Source organism: Entelurus aequoreus, linkage group LG16, assembly GCF_033978785.1.
Source record: "Entelurus aequoreus isolate RoL-2023_Sb linkage group LG16, RoL_Eaeq_v1.1, whole genome shotgun sequence".
Taxonomy (NCBI): Eukaryota; Metazoa; Chordata; class Actinopteri; order Syngnathiformes; family Syngnathidae; genus Entelurus; species Entelurus aequoreus.
The window spans coordinates 42804085-42824704 of record NC_084746.1 but is presented as its reverse complement, the minus strand read 5'-3'; the positions used below and the strand labels follow the sequence as shown (position 1 = coordinate 42824704).

General features: G+C 39.4%; 1 protein-coding gene across 1 annotated transcript in view; it reads right to left on the bottom strand.

Moving 5' to 3' along the window:
- Positions 1 to 4742: 4742 nt before the first annotated feature.
- The window catches only part of kcnq3 (potassium voltage-gated channel, KQT-like subfamily, member 3), an 83428-nt gene continuing 67550 nt past the window's right edge, over positions 4743 to 20620 (bottom strand). The window contains exons 11-16 of the mRNA XM_062023029.1: positions 16827 to 17041; positions 14042 to 14147; positions 13840 to 13971; positions 10087 to 10182; positions 9920 to 10004; positions 4743 to 6733 (exon numbers count right to left, since the gene is read on the bottom strand). Coding sequence (XP_061879013.1) covers positions 6062 to 6733; positions 9920 to 10004; positions 10087 to 10182; positions 13840 to 13971; positions 14042 to 14147; positions 16827 to 17041 — 1306 coding nt within the window. The 3' untranslated portion in view covers positions 4743 to 6061. The remainder of the gene's footprint in view (positions 6734 to 9919; positions 10005 to 10086; positions 10183 to 13839; positions 13972 to 14041; positions 14148 to 16826; positions 17042 to 20620) is intronic.

Sequence of the window (20620 nt, the reverse complement as noted above, 5' to 3'; positions counted from 1 at the left end):
ATAACATGTGTGTGTGTGCGTGTGTGCGTGTGTGCGTGTGTGCGTGTGTGCGTGTGTGCGTGCTGGTACAGAACATCAAACCCCTCCAGAACCTTCAGGTACGTCCACTAATTGATCGTTAAAAAGAATGACTAAGAAAGCAGCTCATGACAACTGAGTGCGAGCATGTTAGCACAGACACACTAAATGCTTATTCAGTGTTGAAGTGAGGTTAAAGGTCATTTGTGGTGACAACAACCATGTGCAACATCGTGGACGAGCAAGCAGTGGCGTGCAGTCAGGGGAGGCAGTAACACCAAATATATACGAGGAATATGTTTTGTTTTCAAATTTGCTGAATTGACACATTTCCAGGTCAAATCCAGGGCGGAGACCTGAGATGAGGCTGCAGTGATTGCGCAATCCTTGGTAAAAGTAGGTTGGCTGGATTGTGCCGGTTTCGGTTTGTTTGAGTGTCACCAGTATATATTTCTGGGGCGCCGGAAAACATCGATTCACATTTCGAAGGACGTTTCTTAATATTTACGATTCTGAATCGATTAAAAATGTTCAAGGTTTTTTGGAAAAATGGTTCCTATGTCGTCGTTTACATAGTTTATAGTAACCTGTTCTGAAAAGGTTGTATTATGATTTATAATATTAAAAAAATCATGTATTGCAAGTAGGGATACCAATTCACACTTTTCCAGGTTCCGATTCCACTTTCGATTCTGCTTAACAATTCGGTTCTTTATCGATTCTTAATTGTATAAAAAAAAGAGAACAATAAGGTGAGTTAGCATCAATTTGGTGTAGTTTAGAGATAACATGACCTCACAAAGCCAACAGTGAGGTCTTAAAGGGGAACTGCACTTTTTTTTTTTTTTTTGCTCATCAGTTTAATCCCGGGCTCGGGATCTTTCTGTGTGGAGTTTGCATGTTCTCCCCATGACTGCGTGGGTTCCCTCCGGGTACTCCGGCTTCCTCCCACCTCCAAAGACATGCACCTGGGGATAGGTTGATTGGCAACACTAAATTGGACCTAGTGTGTGAATGTGAGTGTGAATGTTGTCTGTCTATCTGTGTTGGCCCTGCGATGAGGTGGCGACTTGTCCAGGGTGTATACCCGCCTTCCGCCCGAATGCAGCTGAGATAGGCTCCAGCGACCCCGAAAGAGACAAGCAGTAAAAAATGGATGTAAGACAAACACACATATGTGTTTTCTTTTTTAAAAAAGTACTCTAAATAGTAAATAAACACTATTAGGAGTCAGCTAATAATGGCGGTAACGGGATTTGCTATATTACGCCTATAAAGCGCTCTGAAAAACATCCAAAAACCTTTATCAAGGTTTTATATAACCGCTGTAAGTTTATATGTAATGTAGTAACAAGCACGTTCCTAATAACATGCCATATTTACCTATTTTACTCATTTTAAGCATACCCTGGCATATTAATTTCAGACACATCACAACGTTCGCTTTTCCCTTCAACAACGACATAGTAATCATAGCAGAGATAAATATGACTATATTGGGACAAATGATGACCCAGAAGCTTATATTTTTGAGCCTGAATATAAAGAGGATGAGCTACACCAGAGGTCCCCAAACTACGGCCTGCCAACGTCCAAAATCCGGCCCGCGGGTAGTCCCAAGTAAAAAATATATATATATATATATATTTTTATTTTTTATTTTTTTAATCTGTCCTTTCTAGCCCATCATCAATCCATTTTCTACTGCTTGTTACTCTCGGGGTCTCCTAGCCGCTCAGGCAAATCATATTGTCTAAAAATGCAAAATACATCGATAACGTGACGTCATCAATACGTCGGCAAGTGTGCGCTCTTTCGGTCAATTAGCGCACAAGGGAAAAAAATGGCGAAATCGTTTGGGAAACACAAAATAGACTCCGAGTGTAGAGTTTTTAAACATCAGGGGACATATGACCTTTTTTTTGTTCAATGTAAGAAAAAGGCAGTTTGTTTAATCTGCAATGAGACAGATCATATATATATATATATATATATATATATATATATATATATATATATATATATATATATATATATATATATATATATATATATATATATATATATATATATATATATTAGGGATGTCCGATAATATCGGCCGATAAATGCGTTAAAATGTAATATCGGAAATTATCGGTATCGTTTTTTTTATTATCTGTATCGTTTTTTTGTTTTTGTTTTTTTTATTAAATCAACATAAAAAACACAAGATACACTTACAATTAGTGCACCAACCCAAAAAACCTCCCTCCCCCCATTTCTTTCTGTTATCAATATTCTGTGTCCTACATTATATATCAATATATATCAATACAGTCTGCAAGGGATACAGTCCGTAAGCACACATGATTGTGCGTGCTACTGGTCCACTAATAGTACTAACCTTTAACAGTTAATTTGACTCATTTTCATTAATTACTAGTTTCTATGTAACTGTTTTTATATTGTTTTACTTTCTTTTTTATTCAAGAAAATGTTTTTAATTTAGTTATCTTATTTTTTTATTTTATTTTTTTAAAGTACCTTATCTTCACCATACATGGTTGTCCAAATTAGGCATAATAATGTGTTAATTCCACGACTGCATATATCGGTTGATATCGGTATCGGTTGATATCGGTATCGGTAATTAAAGAGTTGGACAATATCGGAATATCGGATATCGGCAAAAAGCCATTATCGGACATCCCTAATATATATATATATATATATATATATATATATATATATATATATATATATATATATATATATATATATATACACATGGAAGCTGCTTTTATACCCAATCATGGCACCAACCGGTTCCCAATTAGCCTCCTCACCTGTGGGATGTTCCAAATAAGTGTTTGATGAGCATTCCTCAACTTTCTCAGTCTATTTTGCCACTTGTGCCAGCTTTTTTGAAACATGTTGCAGGCATCAAATTCCAAATGAGCTAATATTTGCAAAAAATAAAGTTTACCAGTTCGAGCGTTAAGTATCTTGTCTTTGTAGTCTATTCAATTGAATATAGGTTGAAAATGATTTGCAAATCATTGTATTCTGTTTTTATTTACCATTTACACAACGTGACAACTTCACTGGTTTTGGGTTTTGTACTTGAAAAGGTATTCATTTTAATTCAACAGGAAGTAGCGTGAACATGATAGGCGGTGTCAGTTAGTACATGTTGTACTAGCGATGACATTGGAGTGGTTCAAAAACACAACATTATTTCATCGTTATTGCAGGCTCTGTGTTCAAATGTTCCAACATATTGCTCGTATGTCCGCCTCGTGATGAAATGCAGCCTTGCAATTATTACAAGTCGCGCTGTTGCAATTTCTTCTTGTAAAATGTTGCCAAACTTTGGAGCGTTTCTGCCGTCATGGGCGCCATGTTGCTGTCTGACGTCACTGCCGCCCGCACGAATTGTTTAAAAAAATGGAAAGCGAACTCTACTTTAAAACACTCTCCACCTCTAACAACCAAAAAGCTGTGAAAACTACGATGCTGTGTTCCAAATTTAAATTATTTACGGAACTTGTGTGAGCCTATGTATTGAGTTTACAACACCCTGGCGCTGTTTTGTACTGTTTTTGTACTGTTTCTGTACTTTTTTTGATTATTATTATTTCTTAATTGTTTGTAAATGTTGCATATTATAATTAAAGGTTTATCATATAAAAAAAATTAAAAATTAAAAAATTTAAAAATGGAAAGCGGTTCCAAGGAATTGATTGACTGGGTTCTGGCTCCGAACAAGAACACATTTTCAATTCCCATCCCTAATTGCAAGCATTGGTTTGAAACGAGAATCAATTCGGAATCGAATTGTCACCCCAAGAATCAAAATGGATTTGAATCATGAGTTGTTCGCATCTCTAACACTGCGCTGGTTCACCTTGAGGGGGCGTAAGTGAGCTAGCAGGGGCTTGTCGCTGCCATCTGCCGATAAGAAAGTAAGGCAACTTCCTGGAAAAACATAAGTGCATGGACATCTTATACAAATGAAGTTAAGACCACCAATGGTTTTTAGTTTTATAAAATAATGATTTCAGTTAAGTTTTAACATAAATCATTTCCTTATTATCTTGTTATCTGTGGAGGGAGGTGTGGCCAGCGCTGCCTGCAGGAGCAAGGGTCACCGCCTCTGTCCATGGTGCTGAGGACAGAGCACCATCAGATTAGATTTCACAGGTGGTACATGTTAATCTAATCATCTGTTGTCTTTAACAGTAAGCGGCCGGGAGCAGGAAGGGAGAGAGGATACGGACGTGGCTGAAAAGTTGCGTCCTGCTGGAGAGAAACTTTTGTTAAAAACATATGATTATTAAAACCTTGTTAAAACTTGCACGCTTGGCTCCTGTGCCGTGTCTGACAGTGGGACTGTCAGGACGCAACTTCCACATCTGGCCAGATCTGGAAGTTGAGTCTTCGCAAGTCCCACTGTCGGACACGTTTTAATAATCATCTTTTTAACAAAAGTTTCTCTCCAGCAGGACGCAACTTTTCAGCCACGTCCGTATCCTCTCTCCCTTCCTGCTCCCGGCCGCTTACTGTTAAAGACAACAGATGATTAGATTAACACGTGCCACCTATGAAATCTAATCACCTGCCAGCTGTGTCTCGCCGTCAGCACTGTCTGATATGGTGCTCTGTCCTCAGCACCATGGACAGAGGCGGTGACCTTTGCTCCTGCAGGCAGCGCTGGCCACACCTCCCTCCACATTATCCTCTTACTAAACAACCTATATTGGAACATAGTAAGTCAGTGCCTCAGCAAGCATGAACCTGACCACACGTCACTGTCAACATTTTGGTTCTGAAGGTCCACTTGGATGTGAAAAGTAAGTCAGGCGTGATGACGATGATGACGATGGAAGGACGCGATGAAGTCAGTAGCGCGTTAGCTTGCAGCATGCTAACAAACGAAACACTCACCTCGGGATCCCTCGTGGAAAAAGTGCAGGTGTTCCGCAGGGCTCGCCTTCAGAGCCTCTGCCATGTAAATACGGGATTACGCGTTAAATATGACGTCACTATACGCGTCCATAAAACGTCGTCATGACAACGCAAAGTGACTCTAGAAAAAAGGAAGTTCTACTTTGTACTAGAATTGTATTTATTTTTTCCAAAAATGAGTAAACATGATCTCTAATGCATGCTGGGAGCTAGCTTCCATCCTCTCTATGTCAATTAGCGGTCTTTTCATTAAGAACACCAGCTATTGGTTCTAATAATTCATTGTAAAACTGTTTAACAGGTGTGCCTAATCAAGTGGCCAGTGTCAATCGGTGAAAGCCTGAGGTGTCATGTGACCCACACATGACCGCAATAAGTGTGCTAATCTAAAGTATTGATGCATTTCTAGTTTATTAAGCTGCTAAAAACATGATTATCTATCCAGCTATCGCTATTAGTATGAAGGCTACCGAGTGAGGGCCCGCCTCTCACTTCCTGTCTTTAGTGGTCATGGGAAAGGTGAAAGGTCATTTTGTGTTAGGAGTAGAATTTGTTGTACAAACGTCGTCTTAGAAAATAAGTTTTGTTACAAAATCTTGACAAAGTATTGTCATTGTTTGATTGACGGGTTAACAGGCCGCTGCTACAAACGTCGATTTTTTTTTTTCCTGGCAAGATGGCTTGTTGTCACGGCGATGCTCCGCCAGGACCAATCAGAGGTGTCGGGTCGTTAAGGACGACCAAAAAATACGTTTCGAAGGATTTTGGCACGTCGGATGTCACGATTTGATGATATTGTGATGCTGTCAATCATTCCGCACTGTGACAATGAAGCACCGCCCACTTTTCCTAAAAGACACACACATCAGTGAGTTTTTGGTTGGCCAGTAGATGGCGTCATGCGCTTCATGCAAAAGAAAGGTGGATGTAGAAAATGGTGTAGCGGGAGCAGCGGCTACGCTAGTCATGCGTCACATGCACTTGGCGGCCACGCCGTGTTAGCCCGCGGTGGTGTTGACATCACTGACAACCTTCTTTGAGTGCTTCAAGTGTGGAGGTGTGACTTGGATTAAAGGTCAAAGTTGGGGGGGGCTCAGGGCGGCGTGCTCCACACGGCGTCGCCGAGCCCCTCCCCCGTGGCAGAGAGCGGTAACTGACCCCCGCTGGGCGTGAAGGGGTCCGTGTCTGAGTCCGTCTCACCCTCCGCTAGGTAGGCGGGTCTGGGTCGGGTCCGGCCGCCCTCCTCCGTGGCCACCCTGGCCGTCATGGAGCCCCCCGCCCCCTCCGCGTCCTCACCCCCCCGCTCGCCAGAGATGCTGAAGCCGCTCGGCGAGCGCTCCAGCTCCTCGTGGTTCACCGACAACATCGACAGCGGCGAGTCACCCCCGGGCCCCCTCATGGTCCTGCCCAGCCCCCGCGTGGGCACGTTCTGCAAAGAGCTGATGGGCAAGACAGTGGGACGCTCGGCGTAAGTGGGCACAGAGGGCGGCGGTGGACGCGTTTGGACGTGAGAGGTGCGGCCTGACCGCGCCCCCTCCTCGCCTCCTCTCCCGTAGTAGGAGCCCATCTTGCCAAGCGGCCCCTGGTAGGACATGTGAGGGAAGGCCTCAGTATAGTTGAGGAAGACCCCGCGGATGTCCCCGGCCCCTGTGGGCAGGGCTTCCAGGGTCATGTGGGCGGCGCCGGCGGAGTCCACCTGTAGGTGCTCACTGTGCTGGATGTGCATGTCCACCAGGAAGTCCAACTTCTTCTCCATGTCTTCAACCTGTCTCACACACACACACATACATACTGGTTATCATTTGGAATGGGGACCAAGTTTTTGATCATCACTTGTGGGGACCACCCTTTCTACAGGTTGTGGAGGCATAAAAAAAAGAGGTAAAATGGCCACTGCCCAGTTAGCTCATACACGTCTTTAAATCTCTGGATTGATGAAGTAATGTGCTGATCATTCTTACTGGGGACCCTGGGGAAAAAGAGTTTATATGGTTCATGGGGACCAAATTTAAATAATTTTGCATAATTCACACAAATTTGTACGTGACTACTGAGGACCATTTAAAAAAAAAAAAAAAAAGTTCAAATTAAATATGACATGATCCTCAGAATACAGCACTACAGCTGTCCTCTTATAGGAAGTTTCACCACATAAATCAGGGGTGTCCAAAGTGCGGCCCGCAGGTCATTTTTTTAACGGCCCCACGGCACATTTTAAAAATACGATTGAAAAAAATAAAAGTGGTATAAAAGAGCAAACAGGTGAAATGTAACAATAAAATGTTGCAATGTTTAGTCTAATAACACAAAGTTGCCTTGCGGGCTGTTTCTTTCTTTAAAAAATAATATGAATCAAAATCAGTGTCATGAATTACTGACCTATTCAAGTCTCCAATTACGTCACATTAAATGTTCCACTTTGAGATATTTTTTGGGGAAAATGTTGCATATTTTGTGTTTGCCATATAAAAAACTGAGCTGTGTGTTTTTTTTTTTAAAGAAGGGCCTAAAACAAACAAACTAAAACATAAAAAACGTATGATTGACGGATAGATCTGAAGTTGATCTCGAGATTATTGTGTTAAAAGTAAACAGTAAAAAAAAAAATTATAATTTATTTTTTAACACTTTAATGAGTAGAACCCTTTTGGATCCCAATAATTTTAGTGTGATTTGTTTTTAAATGTCATTGCTCAAAATAAAAAATAGTGAATTAAAATTAATGTTGTTATGAGTTATTGACCTTTATAAGGCTCCCAATATTATATAATCTCAAATATTCCACTTAAAAGTTTTATTAGGTGAAAATATTGCATATTTTGTGTTTTTTCCATAAAAAAAAACAGGGTTTTCTTCGACAAAAAGAGCATACAACTTAAATCTTTAAAAATGTTGTATAGACAGATAGATATACCTAGTGTTGATCTAGAGATTTAAAACTTGAATAATAATACAAATAATAATACTGAATAATGACACATTTTTTATATTTTTTTGGAACAAAACCCTTTGGGGTCCCCGGGATCAAGCTTGAGTGGAGGCCTAAATGTAAAAAATATCAAAATGGCCCCCGCTTGCTTTGATTTTTCAGTGTGTTGCCCTCAGTGGAAAAAGTTTGGACACCCCTGATAAATGTTCATATTCAAATCCTGCTTCTTCTGTGACATTACTGAAAACTGCTATTTAGCAGTAATGAAGTTGTCTGCAACTCCAACTACCATATATAGAAGGATGGAACATTCTGAATGTGAATCATACTTCAAGGTAATAATGTTTTATAATCATGCTGTATGAAAATGTCATCCTAAGGAACATTAACCAGATTTTGTTTTTGGAAAAATATATTAGTTTTAACTAAGGATGGATACCATACAGAATCACAGTACTATTAATGCCAGGATAACAAATGTTTCACTTTTCAAGAAAATACATTTTCTCTTTTACCAATATTTGAAACACGTAAACAAAGTAACCCAAATGTCCCTGTTGTGGGATCAATAAAGGATTATCTTATCTTACCTTAAACCACAGAAATAAAATACAAACTCATTTAAACTTTTATTTTTAACAACATTGAAAATAAAGAATATAAAAAACTGTTCTACTTAACCAGTCTGGCTGATTATCTCTTAATCTACTATTTTACCTGCAATCTCATTTTGTAGGCCGTAATGCGGTTGTACACATAGAACTTCAATGCTTGCCATTCCCGGTTCAAAGCTTAAAAATCACTTAGGCATCTTCAAAATGGATCTGACTATCATTTAAAAAGGTTTCCCCTTAGGGCAGGGGTGTCCAAAGTGCGGCCCGGGGGCCATTTGCGGCCCGCAGCTAATTGTTTACCGGCCCGCCACACATTCTGGAAATGCTATTGCAAAAATAAAATAAAAACATTACAAAAAGTGGAATGAGGTGAAATCTGACTAGAAAAAGTTGCAATGTTGACACAAAGCTGCCATGCAGGCTGCTTTTTTTCTTTTGTCTATCTTTCTTTGTCTTTTTTTGCCATTGCTCAAAAAAACAAAAAAAAGTCAATGTTGTAATGAATTATTGACCTATTCAAGGCTCCAATTATTTCAAATATTTCACTTTAAAATGTTTTATGTGGAAAATATTGCATATATTGTGTGGTTGCCATACAAAAACATCAACGTTTTCTTTGACAAAAGAGCATAAAACAAACAAAATAATAGTTCCAACGTAAAATCGACAGATATATCTGAAGTGGATTTCGTAACTTAAGTGTTGAAGTAAAAAAAAAAAAACTAATAAAAATGTATCACTTTATGAGTGGGGCACTTTTTGGATCCCAAATATATTTCATGGGATTTTATTTATCTTTTCACTGTGATTACTCAAAAATAACAATTAATTAAAATCAATGGTGTCCTGCATAAAGGATCTTTTTAAGGCTCTAAGTACTTCACATCAAACATTGCTTTCTGAATGTTTTGGGCAGTGGGGGAAATACTGCATATTTCAGTTTTATTATAAAAAAACCAAAGTTGTCTTGACAGAAAAGGCATAAAACCTTTTTGGTTTTTTTAACTTTATATCAACCTGAAGTTGATATACAGTAGAGATTTACTGTAAGCGTTAAATAAATAAATAAAAAATAATAATTTGACTTATTTTTAACATTTTAATGACTTACACCCTTTATGGTACCCGGGAGCCCTAAAGGTAAAAAAAAAACCAAAATCCATATATTTTGTTATGATTTAAAAATGAAAACTATCAAAATGGCCCCCGCATGCTTTAATTTTTCCGTGTGCGGCCCTCAGTGGAAAAAGTTTGGACACCCCTGCCTTAGGGGATCTGTTTTTTTGTCCCCATACCGTCAGAGGTCCCCTAAAGGTGACTGTGTAAACAGAGCGATGTCCCCATTAAGTCCCCATTGCCAGAACACACGTACACAAGGTGAAAGGTATGGCGGGAGGGTCCTCCTCACCTGTCTCTCCACCCTGACGAATCTCCCCATCATGCTCTGGTCCTCAGCGTCAGCCATGGAGACATTCTTAGAGAAGTAGGCAACACTGCAACACACACACACACACACACACACTAGTGACCTTTCACCTAGTTCTTGCTGTAGAGGTAATGGTCAGAGGTCACTACCTGGGGGACTGGTTGGGGGGGTTATTAAAGGGCGGTTTAGTAGGTTTCTTCTGTTTGGGGGTCAGGAGGGGTCCAGGGGCCAGAATCACGTCAATCCTGCAGAGAAGAGAAGGAGCCATGATGTTGAGAGCGACAAGCTTCTAAAGCAACAATTACATCCAAATATAACGAAAACAAACAAAAAAACACACAAAAAAACACAAGAAGTGGAAAACTTAAAGGCCTACTGAAACCCACTACTACCGACCACGCAGTCTGATAGTTTATATATCAATGATGAAATCTTAACATTATAACACATGCCAATACGGCCGGGTTAACTTATAAAGTAACATTTTAAATTTGCCGCTAAACTTCCGGTTCGAAACGCCTCTGAGGATGACGTATGCGCGTCACGTAGACCGGCGAACACGGATATGCCTTCCACATTGAAGCCAATACGAAAAAGCTCTGTTTTCATTTCATAATTCCACAGTATTCTGGACATCTGTGTTCGTGAATCTGTTGCAATCATGTTCATTGCATTATGGAGAAGGAAGCTGAGCAAGCAAAGAAGAAAGTTGTCGGTGTGAAATGGACGTATTTTTCGAACGTTGTCAGCAACAACAGTACTTAGCCGGCGCTTCTTTGTTTACATTCCCGGAAGATGCAGTCAAGATGGAAGAACTTGGATAACAGAGACTCTAACCAGGAGGACTTTTGACTTCGATACACAGACGCCTGTAGAGAACTGGGACAACACAGACTCTTACCAGGATTACTTTGATTTGGATGACAAAGACGCAGACGTGCTACTGTGAGTATGCAGCTTTGGCTTCTAAACATTTGATCGCTTGACCGTATGTGCGCAACTTTTTTTTGCGTATGTACGTAACTTTTTAAAAATATATAAGCTTTATGAACCTTGGGTTAGGTGAACGGTCTTTTGGGCTGAGTGATTGTGTGTGTTGATCAGGTGTTTGAATTCTATTGGCATGTTCTATGGAGCTAGGAGCTAGCAGAGGAGCTAGGAGCTAGCGTAACAAACACGCAGGTGTTTTTATGCAGGATTAATTTGTGGCATATTAAATATAAGCCTGGTTGTGTTGTGGCTAATAGAGTATATATATGTCTTGTGTTTATTTACTGTTGTAGTCATTCCCAGCTGAATATCAGGTCACCCCCGGCTCTCACAGCATCTTCCCTATCTGAATAGCTTCAACTCCCCACTAGTCCTTCACTTGCACTTTACTCATCCACAAATCTTTCATCCTCGCTCAAATTAATGGGGAAATTGTCGCTTTCTCGGTCCGAATCTCTCTCACTTCATGCGGCCATCATTGTAAACAATAGGGAACTTAGCGTATATGTTCAACTGACTACGTCACGCTACTTCCGGTAGGGGCAAGCCTTTTTTTTATCAGATACCAAAAGTTGCAATCTTTATCGTCGTTGTTCTATACTAAATCCTTTCAGCAAAAATATGGCAATATCGCGAAATGATCAAGTATGACACATAGAATAGATCTGCTATCCCCGTTTAAATAAAAAAAATTCATTTCAGTAGGCCTTTCATGAAGTACAAACCGAACAAAAAGAACAAAATAAGTAATATACACTTCACGGGATGATACAAAACAAATACAAAACCAGGCAAAAAATAAGTAAAATAATAAATATAAAGCAAAATGTAAACACTTATGGCTGTCCATATGATCTTATTGTTCTGTCTTTATATATTTTTTCAATTGGAATATATTTTTACAATCTTTTATCTCATTGTAAAGAGAATTCCATAGTTTGACCCCCACCACTGATATGCACATGTGTTTTAAAGTTGTCCTTGAATACTGATGTTGGAGATGACCTTTTCTTCTATGCTCTTCATTCTCACAAGTGATGACAAACATTTTTTGTAAATTTGCTGTTAATGTTTTACTTTTAGCCTCAAACATGACACATAATGTCTGTAACTTTACTAGCTCCTGTAATTTCAAACAAACCCGAATTAATGAATAATATGTTAGTGTGTTCTAAGTAATCTACTTTATGAATAATCCTTATAGCTCTTTTCTGTAGTTGATACAGAAAAAGTTGCGGTGCACAAGGAATACAATTTGAAACGTCATTATACAACTAGACATGCTAAAGAGTATGCAAAATACCAGGGAGATGAGAGAGTGGACCGGGTTGCAAATTTTAAAACCAGTCTACTGAGGCAACAAGATTTTGTCAAGAAAGCAAGCGAAAAGAGCGATGCAGCAGTCAAAGCTAGCTACATGGTGAGTGAGATGGTTGCTAGGGCGGGAAAGCCATTCAAAGAAGGTGAATTCATTAAAGGCCTACTGAAATGATTTTTTTTTTATTTAAACGGGAATAGCAGATCCATTCTATGTGTCATACTTGATAATTTCGCGATATTGCCATATTTTTTGCTGAAAGGATTTAGTAGAGAAAATCGACGATAAAGTTCGCAACTTTTGCTCGCTGATAAAAAAAAAGCCTTGCCTGTACCGGAAGTAGCGTGACGTCACAGGAGCTAGTATTCCTCACAATTCCCCGTTGTTTACAATGGAGCGAGAGAGATTCGGACCGAGAAAGTGACGATTACCCCATTAATTTGAGCGAGGATGAAAGATTCGTAGATGAGGAACGTTACAGTGAAGGACTTGAGAGACAGTGATGGACGTATCTTTTTTCACTCTGACCGTAACTTAGGTACAAGCTGGCTCATTGGATTCCACACTCTCCTTTTTTTATTGTGGATCACGGATTTGTATTTTAAACCACCTCGGATACTATATCCTCTTGAAAATGAGAGTCGAGAACGCGAAATGGACATTCAGTGCCTTTTATCTCCACGACAATACATCGGCGAAATGCTTAAGCTACGAGCTAGCGTGATAGCATCGTGCTTTAACTGCATATAGAAACAAAAAAATAAAGCCCTGACTGGAAGGATAAATAGAAAATCAACAATACTATTAAACCGTGGACATGTAAATACACGGTTAATGCTTTCCAGGCTGGCGAAGGTTAACAATGCTGTGCTAACGACGTCATTGAAGCTAACTTAGCAACAGGACCTCACAGAGCTATGCTAAAAACATTAGCTCTCCACCTACGCCAGCCAGCCCTCATCTACTCATCAACACCCGTGCTCACCTGCGTTCCAGCGATCGGCAGAAGGACGAAGGACTTCACCCGATGCGTTTGGCGGCCCGGAGACGTAGGAAGTCAAGGTGAGGTCGGCGGCTAGCGCGGCTAGCGCTCCAACAAAGTCCTCCTGGTTGTGTTGCTGTAGTCCGCTGCTAATACACCGAACCCACCTACAACTGTCTTCTTTGCAGCCTTCATTGTTCATTAAACAAATTGCAAAAGATGTCCAGAATACTGTGGAATTATGAAATGAAAACAGAGCTTTTTGTATAGGATTCTACGGGTACCATAACTTCCGTTACTCGGACTTCGTCACGCGCATACGTCATCATACCGCGACGTTTCAGCCGGATATTTCCCGGGAAGTTTTAAAAGTCACTTTATAAGTTAACCCGGCCGTATTGGCATGTGTTGCAATGTTAAGATTTCATCATTGATATATAAACTATCAGACTGCGTGGTCGGTAGTAGTAGGTTTCAGTAGGCCTTTAAAAGGTGCATGTTAGATTTTTTTTAAGAAATCTTTTCTTGCGGCCCAGCCTCACCCAGTTTCTGCATCCAGTGGCCCCCAGGTAAATTGAGTTTGAGACCCCTGTTCTAGAAGCTTTGACTCACCTGGTCTGCAGGTACTTGATCCTGCAAAGCATGTCCAGGTGGCCTGCAGAGTACTGCTCGATCACATCCTTCACGTCGTACGGCCTCAACGTCTCCTTGAAACGCTTCTTGTTCAACAAGAACTGCATGATCCTGACACACACACACACACATGGGTTGCGTCTCGTTACAACGTCGGGGTTGAAGCGTTAGAGCGTCCCACCTCACGGCCCTGATGACCATCTTGAGCGTGGGAATCATCTCCTCCAGCAAGATGTCGGCCGGGAAGCCTCGTTCCTCTGGGACAGGTTCCGGGAGGGCCGCTGCATCTGGCACAGGACAACTGTCATCTCTTTCGAACATACACTATATTGCCAAAAGTATTTGGCCACCCATCCAAATGATGGGAATCAGGTGTCTTAATCACTTGGCCCGGCCACAGGTGTATAAAATCAAGCACTTAGGCATGGAGAATGTTTCTACAAACATTTGTGAAAGAATGGGCCGCTCTCAGTGATTTCCACCTGTGCAACAAATCCAGTCGGGAAATTTCCTCGCTCCTAAATATTCCAAAGTCAACTGTCGGCTTTATTATAAGAAAATGGAAGAGTTTGGAAAAACAGCAACTCAGCCACGGAGTGGTAGGCCATGTAAACTGACAGAGAGGTGTCAGCGGATGCTGAAGCGCATAGTGCAAAGAGACTTTCTGCACTGTCAGTTGCTACAGAGCTCCAAACTTCATGTGACCTTCCAATTAGCCCACGTACAGTATGCAGAGAGCTTCATGGAATGGGTTTCCATGGCCATGCAGCTGCATCTAAGCCATACATCTCCAAGTCCAATGCAAAGCGTGGGATGCAGTGGTGTAAAGCACGTCGCCACTGGACTCAAGAGCAGTGGAGACGCGTTCTAGATGCTCCAGGATACCAAAACATTTTGGACAATTCCATGCTCCCAACCTTGTTGAAACAGTTTGGAGCGGGCACCTTCCTCTTCCAACATGACTATGCACCAAAGCAAGGTCCATAAAGACATGGATGACAGAGTCTGGTGTGGATGAACCCGACAGAACACCTTTGGGATGAATTAGAACGGAGACTGAGAGCCAGGCCTTCTCGTCCAACTTCAGTGTGTGACCTCACCAATGCGCTTTTGGACGAACGGTCAAAAATTCCTATAAACACACTCCGCAACCTTGTGGACAGCCTTCCCAGAAGAGTACTTCAAGTTCATATGTGGGTCAAGGCAGGTGGCCAAATACTTTTGGCAATATAGTGTATCGTTAGAACCTTTAATTAAACAGGAACTCAGCAAGCACAGGACAAGGTTGATTATACATACGTGTCCTTTAAAACTTTGAAACAACGTTGCAAAATAGTTGTATTTGTAAATTGAGACAATGTATAACCATTTAATTCCCATCTTAAAACTCATTTGTATACTCTAGCCCAGGGGTCACCAACGCGGTGCCCGCGGGCACCAGGTAGCCCGTAAGGACCACATGAGTAGCCCGCTGGCCTGTTCTAAAAATAGCTCAAATAGCAGCACTTACCAGTGAGCTACCTCTATTTTTTAAATGTTATTTATTTACTAGCAAGCTGGTCTCGCTTTGCCCGACATTTTTAATTCTAAGAAAGACAAAACTCAAATAAAATTTGAAAATCCAAGAAAATATTTTAAAAACTTGGTCTTCACTTGTTTAAATAAATTCATTAATTTTTTTACTTTGCTTCTTATAACTTTCAGAAAGACAATTTTAGAGAAAAAATACAACCTTAAAAATGATTTTAGGATTTTTAAACACATATACCTTTTTACCTTTTAATTTCCTTCCTCTTCTTTCCTGACAATTTAAATCAATGTTCAAGTAAATTTATTTTTTTTATTGTAAAGAATAATAAATAAATTTTAATTGAATTCTTCATTTTAGCTTCTGTTTTTTCGACGAAGAATATTTGTGAAATATTTCTTCAAACTTATTATGATTAAAATTTAAAAAAATGATTCCGGCAAATCTAGAAAATCTGTAGAATCAAATTTAAATTTTATTTCAAAGTCTTTTGAATTTCTTTTAAAATTTTTGTTCTGGAAAATCTAGAAGAAATAATGATTTGTCTTTGTTAGAAATAGAGCTTGGTCCAATTTGTTATATATTCTAACAAAGTGTAGATTGGATTTAACCTATTTAAAACATGTCATATATATATATATATATATATATATATATATATATATATATATATATATATATATATATATATATATATATATATATATATATATATATATATATATATATATATATATATGAATGAGGTAGATCCCCTCGACTTGGTCAATTGAAAGGTAATTTGCCTGCAGAAAAAGTGTGGGCACTCCTGCTTTAAATAGACACATTTTTAGACCAGTTGATCTGCCGTCTCTCTTTTATGCTCTGCGTGGAGAAGTTATCAGGTGACTACGGGTCAGCCTCCACGGATGACGCGCTAGCTGTTCAAAGTCGGGACCCAGGATGGACCACTCCTTATGCATCAGTCAGTGACGTCTCTGCGCCCCGACTTGTCTGCATGCAAGAGGACCCCCTGCTGGCCCCACTATGAACTGGACTCTCACGTTATTGACCGTATCCACTCGGCACTCAAAGGGGGATCCCCACATCTGCGGTGCCTTTCAGGGTTTCTCGTTGTTCCCATTGGGTTGAGTTTTTTTTTTGCCCTAATGTGGGATTAGATCCGAGGACGTCGTTGTGGTTTGTGCAGCCCTTTGAGACATTTTTGATTAAGGTGTATACAAGTAGACTGATGATTGAACGTCGGTGTCTAACATTGGGTCCACGTTGTTGGTTGGGAAATGACCGAATTTCAATGGTCAACGTCAGAACCGAACATTGATTCAAAACGTTGTCAAAACCAGGACCTAATTCAACAAGTTCTCAACGTTGTTTTGATGTCTTGTGCCTGCTGGGAAGTAAAAGCACCAGCTGGTTGTTACCATGGCGATGCTCCTACCTTCAGAGCTCTGTCGCAGCGTGTTCGTCTTCATGCGGAAGGCGGTGCGGAAACGTTCCCGGTTGCTGAAGCCGGCTGGTTTGGGTTCCTTGGAAGGACTGTCCTCCACCGACTCCGTGTTGGCCGCCAGCTTCCTGCCCGCCGCCACCGCCACGGCGGCCATTGTCGGCCGGGCGTTGGGAAGGCGAACGCGCTCCAGCAGCGTCATCTTCTGGCTGAAAGGAGCAAAGGGGAAAAACTATGAAAAACCTTGAGAAGACTAACTTTGTGGTCTTTTTTTTTGAAAACGCCACAAAAGATGTTCTGTTCACGTTAATGTCAGCACTTTGGCACACTTGATTTAGAGACATTGACGTGTCTTCCAAAGACCTACATTAAGGATACAGTTGTGCTCATAAGTTTACATACCCTGGGAGAATTTATGATTCATTGGCCATTCTTCAGAGAATATGAATAATTACACAAAAACCTTTCTTCCACTCATGCTTAATGGTTGTGTGAAGCTATTTATTGGCAAACAACTGTGTTTACTCTTTTTAAATCAAAATGACAAAAGAAAGTACCCAAATGACCCTGATCAAAAGTTTTCATACCTCAGTGACTTTGATCTGATAACATGCACAAAAGTTGACACAAACAGGTTTGAATGGCTAATCAAGGTACCAATCCTCACCTGTGACCTGTTTGTTTGTAATTAATGTGTGTGTATAAAAGGTCAGTGAGTTTCTGGGCTTCTGACAGACCATTGCATCTTTCATCCAGAGCTGAGCAGATGTTTCTGGATTCCGAGTCATGGGGAAGGCACAATAATTGTCAAAGGATCTGCGAGAAAAGGTAATTGAACTGCATAAAACAGGAAAGGGGTATAAAAAGATATCCAAAGAATTGAGAATGCCAATCAGCAGTGTTCAAACGCTGATTAAGAAGTAGAAAATGAGGGATTCAGGTAGACCAGCAAAGATTTCAGCCACAACTGCCAGGAAAATTGTTCGAGATGCAAAGAAAAATCCACAAATAACTTCAGCTGAAATACAGAACTCTCTGAAAAATTGTGGTGTGGCTGTTTCAAGATGCACAATAAGGAGGCACTTGAAGAAAAATGGGCTGCATGGTCGAGTGGCCAAAAAGTTCAATTTTGGTCTCATCACTCCAAATTACTTTGTTCCAGAAGTTTTGAGGCTTGTCTCTGTGCTGTTTGCCGTAATGTAAGCGGGATACTTTTTGACATTTGCGCAGAAATGGCTTTCTTCTGGCGACTCGACCATGCAGACCATTTTTCATAAATTCTCCCAGAGTATGTAAACTTATGAGCACGACTGTATATATATATTGTTTTATATATATATATTGCAGCTTCTTAGAACAATATATATTACAATATATTATTTGGTATAAAAATGGTAATTGAAGTATTTCAAAATGGGTTGAAGTGCTGCTAATTTGGCAGCTGACCTATGCAGTAACATATTGTCATTTCCTGTTGCATTATTTTGTCAAAACTATTAGTCATCTACCTGCTAACTAACTGTTAATATTTCCTTACTTTCTGTTATATCATGTTCCTATCTACACTTCTGTGAAAATGTAATAATAACTTATTCTTCTGTTGTTTGGTGCTTTATATTAGTTTTGGGTGATATTACAAATGTGTGTATCGATCCAATGCCAAGTGGTTACAGGTGCAGTATTGATCATACCAATGCTGATACTTAAAAAAGCATTGAATTATTACATTCACAATTATAATCAGAGGATGGCAGGTCAACAATATCAATTAAATATTACAATTATTTTCTACTATTGGCTGTGCACTTTAATGTCCTTTGTGTTCTTGTTTGTTTCCCTCTTTTTTCATGTGTTTTTACCTTATTTTTGTGGACTTTTTGAATCTGCACTGCAATCACATCATTTCCACATTGTGGGATAAATAAAGTCTAATCCATCCTCCTGTCCAAAAACCGCCAACAATAATTTATTTACATGTCGTGACCTGAATACCAACCAAGTATTAGTGATATTGTTATTATATATTATAAGTTATTAACTCAGATTACCTATTTTTAGCAGTGCCGTGATCACAGAGAGCTAACTAGCCTATGCTGCGATATTGACATACTGAGCCCGTGAGCTGCTGCATCGCCTCTGAGTTGGTAAAAGTTCATTCTATAATATAAATCATGCATCACACTTGTATATTAGAAGATTGTGGCCATAAACCGAGAAGTTGGTGGACTTTGACAGCTAACATGCGGCACCTTTTTAACCTTTGTGATGATTTTAATAAAAATAATAACAATGATAATGGGTTCATATAGCGCTTTTCTAGTTATGATTAATTCTTCATTTAAAGGGGAAGATATAAACATCCAATATAGTCGGCAACCCAATGAGAGCAGACATTGTACAGTGTGTGATAGCTTTATTATGTTCATAGTTTGTATGTCTTGTTTAGCACTTGCATGTTACTTAATGTTTTACTAAAACTTCATCTGTTCAGCCCACTGTTTCTAAAATGTGTAGCTCATCCTCCTTATATTCAGGCTCAAAAATATACGGTTCTGGAATCATTATTTGTCTCAGTCTTTGCTGTCATGAAGTCTGCCATGATTAGTAGTGTTGTTGTTAATATGCCGCTGTATGCTTAAAAACAGCAAAATGAATGTGCCTGTTACTACATTACAAATATGTTTACAGTGTGTTTATAAAACGAGGATGGAGGCCTTTAGAAGTTTTTTTAGAGCGTGTTATAGGCAAAATCAAGCAAATCCAATTAGCTTCATTGTTAGTTGACTTTTGCTAGTGTTTATTTACGAGCTAGAATGCATCCAAAAAAGAAAAACATATGTGCGCTTGTCTTGCATAAGGATTGTGAATGATAAACAGACATTTTTAAAAAAGGGCAGTTCCCCTTTGAAGCCCTCTTGTGTCCGTGGACTTATTTCCTGAGTTTATAAACAAACTGTCCAAACTGTTTGGCAAACTGTTACAAATTACAGTTTGCCAAAACAACCCTGAATCTAATCTGTCGCTGTGAACGTATTAACTCATGTTCATGTCATCATCTTTTTGCTTTGCTCTATTCACCACTGCACTATTATTTATTAGCTTTGCACATATTAGTTATTTATGTTTTTTAAAAATATACATTTTTAGTCCATCGTTAGTATTTGTTTTTTACATTGAACAAGAGAGTCAAATTCAAACATGAAGTACTTGGCCACTAAAGCTAATTCCGATTCTGATAACAAAATATTTTGTGAAGATATAACATATCGATACAACCAATGTAGTATCGACAGGGACGTGCACATGATTATAGAGGGGCAGGGGCTCAAAGTCAGAAAAGGGCAGGACATTTTTTTTTGGTCCTTTACACAATATGGAAATTAATGTAAATTAAATTTGCTAATAGGAAGCTAACTACTTAGCTGTGTGTCCTTTGTAGGTAAAAGTGATAGCCATTTCTTTTGTGTCAACAAATTATTGTCATAATGAGTTAATTCACATTATCATAGGCTTGGAAGACATGAAAAGCAACAAAACACTGTTTTATTATTAGGCTATTTATTGTTAAAGATAAGCACTTTAATATTGAACATTGAACAGTGCAACATGAACTTTGAAAATAATAATAATAATTATTATTATCATTATCATTATTCTTCTTATTATTATTATTGTTATTATTATCGTTATTATTATTATTATTTTGTTAACCCACACAGTAATAGCAAAGTCACAATAAACTTTATATCTAAACCTCTACTGTGAGAGAAATGTGATCCGCCGTAAAC